Here is a 13,226-nt window from a genome sequence, read left to right as displayed (position 1 = left end):
CAGGTGGGAGCTCGCAATAGCTAAAGTACATGTTCAAGGTCCAAATGCCAAACCCTCGAAGCAAGGTGGCAACCTCGAAGTTCTTTCTAAGCTCGAAAGACATAGCATCGGAGTATATCCATTGTCGGGTATCTTCGGATCAAGTAGCCCGAGCTTGGCATGGGTATAAGCTCGGAATGTAACGGCTTTGGTGGTATTTACCCGCTCTGAGCTGGTCTTGGGGAAAGTTGCATAACTCATAATTTACCTAAAGACTTGGACTGGCATGATGCTAATTGCCAGCCTCGAACGGCTTAGTTGGTCATCTAATGAGACGCAATCCATGCATTCGAAAGATATTTATTGTTGTAACTTCCCTACATTAAAGGGATATTAACTAGTCTGTTATATGCCTCCTGGTCTTCAGGGAACGTTTCCTTGTATGTAGGAGTTACATAATTTAATGTCATTATTCCCATTAATGAAGAGGAGTATCTTCCCGAAATATGTGGGAACGAACTCTGAGAACCCTCTATAAATAGATAGATCATGGACACTTAGAGGGACAAATTTTTGATATCTTGAGAGAATTTCTGGAGAATTCATCCCTGAAGAATTTCCTGAAATATCCAAAGTCTTAATAAAATTGACTCGTGGACTAGGCAGAGTTAACTGCTGAACCATGTAAAATTCTCGTTGTTATTCTGTATTATTTATCTGCGCCATAGTTCTTGTTGTTTAATTACTCTACGTTTTAAGTTGACGAAAAACGGCGTCAACATAAATGGTAATTAACATTATTGCGGATGAAAGAAAGGAAGAAAAAGAATGAGAATATTATTGATCTTCTTTATTAAATAAAACAAGGCTACAGAATGCCTTATATAGGCAAATACTACCAGAAGATAACAAACTCTCCTAACTAATAAAGAAACAAAAATAACAGACAATTACAACCGAAATACACTAAATATAATTATGGGAAAACCATAACAGAGTAAACCCAATACGCCCCCTTCAAGATGGACTGTATATATCATGTACAGTCATCTTGCTTATGTGAGAATTTAGAGCTGTGGAAGGAAGAGTCTTAGTGAATGCATCTGCCAGCTGTAAGTGACTACTAATAGGAATGAGACGAATCGAAGAATCTCTGATTTTGTCTCTAATAAAATGGCAGTCGAGCTCGATGTGTTTGGTTTGCTCATGAAATGTGGGGTTGTTAGCGATGTGAATAGCAGAGGAGTTGTCACAGTAGATGAAAGTCGGTGTATTATTAAGAACATGAAGGTCACAAAGTAAGTATTGAAGCCATGTTATTTCACTGGTCATGGCAGCAAGGGCCCGATACTCTGCTTCAGCCGAACTTCGAGAGATAGTTGGTTGTTTCTTAGTGCGCCAAGAAACTAAGGAATCACCAATGAAGATGCAAAAACCAGTAGTAGAACGTCTGGTATTGGGACAGGAAGCCCAGTCTGAATCGGAGAACCCACGAAGATGGAGAGAAGAAGTAGGTGAATAAAGAAGACCTTGGCCAGGAGTTCCCTTGAGATACCGAAGGAGGTGATGAACAGCTTGAAGATGAGGAGTTTGGGGAGCTGACATAAATTGACTTAGACAATGAACAGAGTATGTGATATCCGGCCTTGATAGAGTCAAATAGAGAAGCCTACCAATGAGTCTCCGATATTGTGTAGGATCGGTAAGAAGGTCACCGATTTCAGTAGAGAGTTTTAATCTTGGATCCATTGGTGTGCAAGATGGCTTGCTTCCAAGGTATCTAGTATCTTCAAGAAGTTGTAGAGTGTACTGTCGCTGTGATAGAAACAAACCAGCTGTGGAACGGGCAATTTCGAAGCTGAGAAAGTATTTCAATGTACCAAGAGCTTTCAGCTTGAATTATTTGTGAAGTGAGGCTTGAAGTTGTTGGAGATTTTGAATATTTGGGCCAGTGATGATAATATCATCAACATAGACCAAAAGGGCGATGAAATGTTGATTGTGGCCACGAGTGAAGAGTGCATAATCAGCTTGAGATTGGGTGAAGCCTTCGGCAATGAGAGCATCTGACAATTTTCTGTACCATTGGCGCGAAGATTGCTTGAGGCCGTAGATGGACTTGTGCAATTTGCAAACAAGAGGTCTTGCACATGTAGAGGAAGGAACAATAAGACCTTTAGGAAGAGTCATGTACACTTCCTCATGTAAATCGCCATTGAGGAATGCATTATTTATATCAAGTTGAAGCATATGCCATCGTTTGATGGTAGAGATAGCCAATAATAATCTGAATGTGACCATCTTAGCTACTGGAGAGAAGGTATCGAAAAAATCTAATCCTTCTTGTTGCAAGAATCCTTGAGCCACCAAACGGGCTTTGTACCGTTCAATAGAGCCATTACTATTAAATTTCAGTTTGTATATCCAGCGGCAGCCAATAGCTTTCTTCCTAGGAGGAAGAGAAACAATGGTCCAGGTGTGGTTTTGTTGCAAGGCATCGAGTTCACTATGCATGGCTTGGATCCATTGTGGTTGTAAAATGGCTTGCTGGTATGTATGAGGTTCGGAATGAACATAAACTGCATTAATAAAAGATTTATGATGAGCTAAAAGTTTTGAAAAAGAAAGAAAATTTTGAATAGGATAGAGAGAAGTTGATTTGGTTTGAATGATGGAGTTGCATTCAAAATCTTGTAAATAAATTGGAGGTTTGGAGACACGGCTGGAACGTCTCAAGATAGGGGCTGGAGTAGCAATTGTAGGAGAAGAATCAGACTGAGGTAATGTAGGTGATATGACTGGAGGTTCGACGTCACGGCTGGAATCAAGATTCACGGAAGGAGAAGTGGAAAATGAAGCCGGATCAACTGAAGCAGTACTGCTGTCCATATTATATTCTGCAACAGGTGTGTTAGATAGCTCAAGAGAAGGAATAACCATGTTAGAAAAGGGGTCAGCAGTGATAGATTCATTAAGTGTATGAAATGGAAATATATGTTCATGAAAGATAACATTTCGAGAAATAAAAAATGTATGATCGTTTAAATCATACAAACGATATCCTTTAATACCACGAGGGTACCCCATAAAGACACATGGCTTTGCACGCGGAGCAAACTTAGTTCGATGAGCTGTGAGAGTGGAGGCAAAAACCAAACATCCAAAAGTGCGCATATGAGCGTATTCAGGTGGTTTGTTGTAAAGTACCTCAAATGGAGTTTTATGTTGCAAAATAGGAGTAGGAATCCGGTTGATTATATAAGCTGCAGTAAGAATACAATCAGTCCAAAATTTAATTGGTAATTTAGCTTGAAAAAATAAAGCTTGTGCAACATTCAAAAGATGTTGATGCTTTCTTTCGGCTATAGAGTTCTGATCAGGAGTCTCAACACAAGAAAATTGATGCTCAATGCCTTTGGAAGCAAATAAACTAGTAAAAGCAAGTTCCGGAGCATTGTCAGATCGAAAACTCTTGAGGGAACAATTAAATTGAGTTTGAATAAAAGAAAGAAACTCAGGAATGACAAGTAAAGCATCAGATTTGTGCTTGAGCAAATAAATCCAAGTAAATCTAGAACAATCATCAACAAGGGTAAGAAAAAATTTATGATTAGAATAGGATGGTATAGAATAAGGACCCCATATATCACGGTGCACAAGATAAAAAATATGAGATGAAAATTTATTATTATTTGGAAAAGATAACTTCTTTTGCTTTGCTTGAGGAAAAATATAACAAGGTGTCTTTTTATGTAGTAAAGAAGTGTTACAATGTAAGACATTTCGAAGCAAAGCTAATCTTTTATTGGATAAATGGCCTAATCGAGAATGCCAAGTATCAGCTGTAATAGAGAAAACACTTTGTGCAGTAAGAGTAGAATCCAATAGGTAGAGTCCATTGATTGCTTTACCTGTGCCAATCATCCTCTTGTGGAGGTTGTCCTGGATAAAGAATTGGTCAGCTTTGAAAGTAATCGAAAAAGAATTGGAAAAAGTTAGAGCACTAACCGAAATGATATTATAATGAAAACTAGGTACATAAAGAACATCATTAAGAATAAGATTTTGACAAAGATTAATAGATCCACTAGAATGCACTAATAAAGTGTGATTATTAGGAAGGACAAGTTTAGTGGGCTGAATAGGACAAAGAAATTGAAAAGAATTAATATTAGAGCATATGTGTCTAGTAGCACCTGAGTCTAGAATCCAAGAAGTAAGAAGAGGTAAGTGTGAATTAGTGGAGAGAACAATACCTTCAATACCATGAGAAGAAGAGGTGGCTGAAGAATGCATACCAGAATTTTGAGAGGCTAAAAGATTAAGTAATTGCTGATATTGAGTTGAAGTAAGTTAAGGGAGAATGGTACTATTGGTAATGGATGACTTAGAGAGATCCTCATATGTTTAGGCTTGATTCACAGCAGCTTCCTTAGGTACCCGTGGAGGAAGAATGGTACTAGTAGGTGGTTTGGTTGTGGTAAATCCTAGAGGATACCCATGGAGTTTATAGCATTTTTCAATTGTATGACCAAGGCTATTACAATGAGTACAGAAGGGACGGGTTCTTCTTTGATTGGATGATCTTGGTGCAGCAGAATGATATCTTTGAGAGATAGATTTGTCACTGTTAACAGCAAAGGCCATAGAAGGAGCAGTAGGATCGGGAGGGCCATGTTGATTTTCTTCCTGAGTGACCAAATGAAAAACACGATTAAGCTCGAGCAAAGGATCCATAAGGAGAATGTTACCTCGAACTTGGGAGTATGAGTCTTTGAGTCCCATAAGAAAAGACATGATATACTCCATATGATAGTGTTCTTGCAATTTCTTGACTCCTCCACATGTACAATTGTTACATGTACATGTTGGGCGATAATTGGTGAGCTCCTCCCAAATCGTTTTGAGCCGAGTGTAGTACATGCTAATTGACATCATATCTTGATTAAGATTCATTAGTTCTTTGCGAAGATTGAAAATATGTGGACCATTTCGTCGCTAAAATCGAATATGAAGATCTGTCCAAATCTCAGAAGCGGATTCATCATATAAAATGCTTGCTAAAATTTCTTTCGAAACCGAGTTAAGTATCCAAGAAATCACAATATTATTATTTCTAAACCAAGCATTGTATAAGAAAGTATCAGATATAGAAGGTTCAGGGATAGAACCATCAAGAAAGCCTATCTTGTTTTTGACAGATATAGCAAGCCGCATTGCCCGACTCCATGAAGGGTAATTGTCTTGGCCGGTGAGAAGTTGTGTGACCAAGATATTGCCGGGGTTATCTCCATGATGAAGATAGTAAGGATGTGCTGGATCTTCAAGTGGATGTTTGGAATTGGGCAGCTGAGATGATGGAGTAGGATTTGTGGATGTTGAATGAGGAGAAGGATGAACGGCAGACGAATCAGGTGATGGAGTAGTATTTGGGGAGTCAGCAATCGGAGAATCAGAGGAAGGAGGAGTTCCACTAGTAGACATGGTGAAAAAAAAAATTGCAGAAGAAGAGTAAGACGCCGGAGAAGATGCTGAAAGAGACGTCGGAGAAGGATCGAATGGAAGCTCTAAGCTTCCGGCTGTGATACCATATTGCGGATGAAAGAAAGGAAGAAAAAGAATGAGAATATTATTGATCTTCTTTATTAAATAAAACAAGGCTACAGAATGCCTTATATAGGCAAATACAACCAGAAGATAACAAACTCTCCTAACTAATAAAGAAACAAAAATAACAGGCAATTACAACTGAAATACACTAAATATAATTATGGGAAAACCATATCAGAGTAAACCCAATAAACATGTCACATAAGAGATGATAGTCTATCATAGATTTTGGTCTGTAACTTATCAAATCCCACCAAAGCCTTCGATTTCAAAAGATCTATCATAAAATTGGAAACATTTTCATGAAGTTCAGGTTGTGATGCGCTCGTAGTGTAAGTGTCTATAGCTCAAGAAATTTATTTAACCAATTTTCATACATTGTCATGTCAGCATTCCATCTATTGCTATTAGGCTCTTCAAGAATAAAGTTACTGTTCACCACATTGCAAGATATAGTGAGTTTGAATGTTAGAAGGCTAGGCAACTGAAAGTTGTAAATTAGTTAGCTATAAAGTGAGCAAGTTTGATGAAAAAAAATCACTATCATCCATCTTTAGAACAAATTTAAATAGAGTCGGCCAATCATTCATCTAAAGGTGGTTGGAATTTTGGACTTGCAACTTTTGAAATTTAAAAGTCAAAATCTCTCACCATATTTGTGTTGTATATTATGTACGCATGAATGTTCAATATTGTACTCGACTTGGAATATGTTCCTTATTTGTGAAAAACAAAGTTGAACTAAATTACAATATCTCTAAGTGTAATATATACTGTTAAAAGAAAAATCAAATAAAGCTTTCAATCTTGCTTCTTTATTTTTTAATAGAGTGACTAAATCACAATGAATGAAAGGATCAATCTATTTACATGTCAGTTGACAGTATGTTGTTATAATAAGAACATAAGTCACCTCCATATTCTGGAACATGTATCTTAGGTATGTACTTATGTCAACTGTCCATGTGTTTTGTTTTTCATATTTTAAGGTGAATGTAATAAGAAAGCTAGCAAATCACACAATCAAAGTTCCCTTGTATGCAGTTAAGCTCCATATCAAATGGTTCATGCATTTACTTGATTGGTAATGAAAACACAATTAAGAGTGACCTTTCTATTATACTAAAAACAGATAATCACAACGGGATACAATGGTGGCCAGACACAAACATGCCAAACCATCATTAAACCCCTAAAGAAAAAGAAAAAAGTAACCAACACTATATATATAAAAAAGCCGACTCCAAGTCCCAACAAGAAGACAATAACAGAGACCAACTCATATGACTCGAAAGACGAATTTTTCCGTCTATTCAGTTTAGTCTACTTCCTCCATTTTGCTCTCCTCGTTTCCATCCTCCTCTAGTGGTGGCATCTCAACATCATCACCCTCCACTTCTTCCTCATCAATGCTCAGACCAAGCTTCAGCATTCTATGGATTCTAGCAGCAAAAGTGTTTGGATCGTCAAGGCTGAAACCAGACGTCAACAAGGCAGTCTCGAAGAGCAAGAGCACCAAGTCCTTCACAGACTTGTCGTTCTTATCAGCCTCGGCCCTCTTTCTTAGCTCCTCCATGATACCATTGTCAGGGTTGATTTCCATTGTCTTTTTGCTAGACATGTAAGAGCTCATGCTGCTGTCCCTCAAAGCCTGAGCCTTCATGATTCTTTCCATGTTGGCCGTCCATCCATATTCACCTGTGACCAAACAGCAAGGTGAGTCCACAATCCTGTCCGATACCACAACTTTCTCCACCTTGTCACCCAAGATGTCTTTGATGGTTTTGCAGAGGTTCTCAAACGACTTCTTCTTTTCCTCCCTTTTCTTCTTCTCTTCCTCTGTTTCGTCATCCAACTTAAGCCCCTCCTTCGTTGCAGATACAAGCTTTTTCCCATCGTACTCCTTCAATTGCCCAACTGCATACTCATCGATGGCGTCTACCATGTAGAGAACTTCATAGCCTCTCTTCTTAAGTCTCTCCAAGAAGGGTGAATTCTCCACCGCTTTCTTGCTTTCACCTGTGATATAGAAGATATCTTTCTGGCCTTCCTTCATCCGTGTAACATAGTCTTTCAAACTGGTCATTTCGTCTCCACTCTTGGTCGAGTGATATCTAAGCAAATCAGCCAGTTTAGCCCTGTTCTGACTGTCCTCATGGATACCCAACTTAAGGTTCTTGGAGAAAGAATCATAAAACTTGGTATAGTCCTCCTTGTTCTCCGCAATCTCATTGAACATCTCAATGCACTTCTTAACAAGATTCTTCCTGATCACTTTGAGAATCTTGTTCTGTTGAAGCATTTCACGAGAGATGTTGAGAGGCAGATCGTCAGAATCAACGACACCCTTGATGAATCCAAGGTATTCAGGAATGAGCTCTTCACAGTTGTCCATGATGAACACTCTGCGGACATACAGCTTGATGTTGTTCATCTTCTTCCTGGTGTCAAAAAGATCAAACGGCGCTCTCTTGGGAACAAAAAGAATGGCCTTAAACTCGAGCTGCCCTTCAACGGAGAAGTGCTTAACTGCAAGATGGTCCTCCCAATCATTGGTGAGGCTTTTGTAGAACGATGCATACTCATCCTTAGTGATTTCCTCGGGCTTCCTCAGCCAAATTGGTTTCTGCTTGTTGATGAGTTGCCACTCATGGCTAACCTCCTTAACCTTTTTCTTCTTTTTCGATTCCTTCTCTTTCTCTTCGTCAACCTCCTCAATTTCACCCTCCTCTTCTTTCTTCGTTTCTTCATCTTCATCATCGCTGATCTCCTTCTCGGTGGTCTTCTCAGTCCAAAGGTAAATGGGGTAGCTGATGAACTCTGAGTGCTTCTTCACAAGGTCCTTAATTCTCCTCTCTTCCAAATACTCCAACTGGTATAAGACAAGTGACAATTTGGTTAGATACTATGCCTAGCATTGAATCCAAGGTAACAATCCAATAAATATTATATCATCAAATTATAATGCGAATATTCTTACCTGATCTTCCTTGAGGAAAAGAGTGATTTTTGTTCCTCTGCCCAACTGCTCACCGTCGACATCCCTGGTAACAGTGAAAGAGCCACCAGCCTGAGACTCCCAGATGTATTGCTCGTCGTCATTGTGCTTGGTTGTCACAATGACTTTCTCGGCAACCAGGTAGGCCGAGTAAAATCCAACACCAAATTGTCCGATCATGCTTACATCAGCCCCGGCCTGCAATGCCTCCATGAATTCTTTCGTCCCAGACCTTGCTATAGTTCCCAAATTGTTCACCAAATCTGCAAAGACACCAACAAACAAGTTTAGATAACAAATTAACAGAAAAACCAAATCCAATGAATCGTTTCTTTAAGGAAGTGTGATTACATACCAGCTTTCGTCATCCCAATTCCACTGTCAATAATAGAAAGGGTCTTGTTGGTCTTATCAGGAACAAGCCTAATGAATAGTTCGGGCTGCGCATCAAGCTTGCTCTTATCTGTTAAGCCCTCGAACCTGATCTTGTCCAATGCCTGTAAAACCGACAACAAAGACTTCAATCCCTATTCACGCTTACATACACATTATATATATGTCTATGTATATATATGTATATATTAATATATTAGATACATTTACGTAATTCAGTTCTCATTTTTAAGCAGAACAGTCTTATTAATCAACTCCAATCTCAATCACAGTTTCTTCATCTATTAAATCTAGTTCCGTTATTCATCAACAACTTCAAAACCCATCCCTATTCCATAACATATTCTACATTGATATAAATCACGCAAAAAAAAAAAAAAAAAAAACTCTGGTTCAATATCAATCAATTTACATAAAATCAAGTTTCAATCAGAACGAACACCAAAACATATATCAACATTAACATTTTAATATAAATATATTTATGCATGTTTATACAAATAAGCAAACAAATATCAGATTATCAGTAATAAAAGGAGAGAAAACGTACATCAGAGGAATTGCTAATGAGTTCACGAAGGAAAATCTCCTTATTGCTGTAGAAAGTGTTGATGATGAGGCTAAGAAGCTGGTTAATCTCAGCCTGGAATGCAAAGGTCTCAGTGTTTCCCATCTCAACGTCCGCCATTGATCCTGATCAAACTTCTTCGAAACCAGAAAACCGGATCAAAAACAGAGAGAATAATGAATAGTGAAAATGAGAACAGAGAATCAAATTTTAAGAGCTTTTTTTGCTTTCTGATATCAAAATTCTGTGAATCAGCGAATGAGAAAGACGAGTATTTATAGTGGAATGAGAGAGGTCGGTTATAAGAAAAAGAAGTTCTAGAGTGTTCGTGTTATTTCTTGGCGAATTCGAGAATGGAAACTGAGTAGTTACGTTCAGATCAATTTTTTTTTTCTTTTTTCGTTTTTCGCGGTTCTAGACTCTTCTTCTCTTGGCCATTTTAAAAAATTGGGCGTGTATCTCTCACGCGCGTTAGATTGGTGACTTGGAAGACTTCTCATCTTCTCTAATGCCACGCTGGCATGATCGGGGTTTTTAATTTATTAATTTTGCAGAATCGTTTTCCAAATTATCCCTTTTTTCACTTTCGTCCCTGATTTTAAAACTTTAGCATTTACATCACTATATTTCTAATTAATTTCTTCATCAGCTTAAAAGAAAACTTACAAATGAAAAATTCAACGTAGCTGCCAAAAGAAAATGAAGATTTTTTTTTTCTAGAAAATGGCTAATATTTTTTTTAAAAAAATTATAGGGTTTTATCATTACCAATTTTTTAATAAAATTTAAATTATATTAATATTTATTTAATGTTTTTGGTACCAGATTTCACGCGAGAAAAAAGTATGTAGATGAGAGAATAATAAAGAGAAAATAGTAAAATAAGGTGTTTCGAAGAGACATGCAAAGCATGGGCCACTAATTAGTTGAGGGATATCGAAGGATTGAGTATGTATAATATGCAGATACAAGGCTAGTCTATATAGTAAGATTCAACCTCAAAGCGCATCCCCTATTTGGTGTCTACTTTTGCCTGAGCGGGTATTGTTTGAGATTGATCTTTGCTATAAAAATGTTGCGATATGTATCTTTGTACTACCTAATGTTGAATAACCAGGTTTTATCCTAATGCTTCCCCTATACGAGAAAGAGCCCAAAGGGGTATTTAGAAAGCCATATAATAAGTAGAGAAAGAGAAGATTTTATTATTTGGAAATTGATGCCCTTACAAGTGAATGTGGAGGAGTATTTATAATCTCCTTCCACTAAAACGACATAAAGAAAATTTAACATACACCCTTCCCTAGACTGAGGGAATCTCTGCTACTCAGGCTTTAAAAACGACAATAAAGAAAATTAAATGTACACCCTTCCCTAGGCTGAGGGAATCTCTTCTATTCCAGACTTTTTTTTTTTATAATTAATACAAAGAGTTGTCTTTTCAAACTGCAGGGAATCTCTGGTGTCTTCAGGGAGTCTGCAAACTTCAGTGTATTTTTTCTGAAACACGTTATTACCTAGACGAATCTAGTCAGCATAGCTGGGTGCATCACATGGGCGAGCGAATCTTCTCAAAGGTCACATGGGTCTATTTAATGATGGGTTCATGACTGGGGCTAAGATTCATGCAGGTGTCATCACTGCCATCTTCATCAGACATACTTAGTTCTCCACGTGTTGGTCTTTTCTTGATTGATAATCCCCTCATTATTTCTTCATCAAGCTCTCTTAATGATGTCGTTATTGGAGATGAGCACAGGGTATCTGGTTGTTGTGAGTCTTGGAAGATTGAATCATTATAATCAACCTCATATTCAGAGTAATGTTGATTGTAATAATCCATATCATTTTCCATCCTTAGTGAGTAGTCTGCCAGATACTTTTCCCAAGGTGCGTCGTCTTCTGGTCGTAGCCATATTTCTTCAGGAATTATGCCATTTGTGCTAAACAGCAGTTTCACCAGCTGTCTGCGTTCGGGGTTTCCGATTACAACCATCGGGTATTCGCTGGATCTATATACTTGGACATTTGGTGTAAATGATAGACCATGGTTGAAATTTATCTTTAGTAACAAAATGGTGTAGCACTTTGTTGGATTTGCCACGTTTTCATCAGCTGGATAAGAGAAACCAACTGGTCTTTTGTTGCAGACCTTTTCCCATTGTTGGGTGAGCAGATCATTCCAATCAGATAATGACTTGAACCATTGCAATAGATCCATGGGATGTTGGTATGCAGGGCAGAGGTCAGGCCTTTGCATGTAGCTACGAACCGATGTTCTGAGTCCTATGGTATGAACGTCAATAGTAATAGTGTTGGAGCCCATTAAGTACCAGAACATGTGGGTGATCTTTTTTGGCATGAAAATGGTATTCTCCATGTGAAAGAGTTTGGCAAATGAGTACTTTGGATGGAAGCCTAACTCTTTTGCCATTGATTTTCCATGACCTCTGATAAGGGTAGATTGGATATCTAGGGCATTTTGGATGGTCTTTATTTTTGGGGTCTTGTTGTTGATAAACTTTTGAGCATCTTTTGGAAATGTAGAGATGATTGCTGCAGGGTTTGCCATGAAAACTAGAGGAATGGGTTGTTTAGTTTCTTGGGAGATTATATTTATAGTACTCTAGTTTGGCTTTGACAGGAAATCTGGGATGGTGTTTGATTTTCCTTTGATGTGCTTGACTTGAAAGGTGTAGCGAGAGAACCACGTGGCTAATCAGAGTAGTTGGGCATTGACAGCTTTGTTTTCTTTGAATGTGATCATTCCTTCAAAGGATGAGAAATCTGTTTCTACCAAGAAATTATGACTGATGAGGTGGAGTTCAAACTTCATGATTCCCATTTTGACCGCCAGGATTTCTTTTAGAGTAGAGTGGTAATGGAGTTGGGAATCTTTGAATGCTCTACTCTTGTATCCACACACCTTTCTTTTGTTGTTGGTGTCTTCCTCTAATAGGACCGCTCCCCAATTCTTGTCGTTAGCGTCAGTCTGCAGAATTCTCTTTCCATTTGATGGAATCTGAAGTGGTGGAAAATTTTTCATTAACTCTTTCAGGTTTTTCACCGCTTCTGTCTGTTCTTTAGCCCAAGGTGGAGAATCTTTTTGAAGCATCTTGGTTAATGGGCTTGTGAAGCCTAACAGGTGGGGCACGAAGTCTCTGAGGTAGTTCACGATCCCTAGGAACTGTTGGACTTGGGTCTTTGTGAGGCATTCATTTGGAAATTTGTGGAGTTCTTGGGCTATGTGAGGTTGGGCTTCGTACGTGCCATCATGCAATTTCATCCCTAGGAACTTAATTTTGGGCTGGCCCAAGACCATTTTCTTTTCTGATAACATTATTCCATACTTTTCAGTGATACCCACAAATTGGGTTAGGAGATTGGTATGAGACTTTATATCAGGGGAAAAAAGTAGGATATCGTCAATGTAGATAAAGGCCTGGTTTAAGATTGGCTTGTATATCTTGGTCATGGATTTTTGGAAGACGGATGGGGTTATTTTGAGCGCAAATGGCATTACAGTTCATTGGAAATGATGGTTTGGGATACAGAATGCTGTTTTCGGCCTGTCTTCTACTTTGACTCCTAGTTTTCAAAAGCCTGCTTTTAGGTCAAATTTGGAAAATACCTTTGCTTGTGATAGGCTGGAGAACAAGGAATTTTTGTTTGGCAGAG

General features: G+C 38.3%; 1 protein-coding gene across 1 annotated transcript; it reads right to left on the bottom strand.

The window, feature by feature from the left end:
• Nucleotides 1–6,623: 6,623 nt before the first annotated feature.
• On the bottom strand, nucleotides 6,624–9,813 carry LOC133778486 (heat shock protein 83). Its single transcript, XM_062218431.1, has 4 exons — nucleotides 9,531–9,813; nucleotides 8,943–9,084; nucleotides 8,570–8,850; nucleotides 6,624–8,461 (listed from the first exon to the last, which is right to left on the bottom strand). Exons 1-4 carry the CDS (start codon nucleotides 9,666–9,668, stop codon nucleotides 6,908–6,910), a joined length of 2,115 nt encoding a protein of 704 aa, XP_062074415.1. The 5' UTR covers nucleotides 9,669–9,813; the 3' UTR covers nucleotides 6,624–6,907.
• Between the last annotated feature and the right edge of the window lie 3,413 nt (nucleotides 9,814–13,226).

The sequence above is a fragment of the Humulus lupulus genome, chromosome 5, assembly GCF_963169125.1.
Source record: "Humulus lupulus chromosome 5, drHumLupu1.1, whole genome shotgun sequence".
Lineage (NCBI taxonomy): Eukaryota > Viridiplantae > Streptophyta > Magnoliopsida > Rosales > Cannabaceae > Humulus > Humulus lupulus.
Note: the sequence above shows the minus strand (reverse complement) of the source record. Positions and strands in the feature narration are given on the sequence as shown.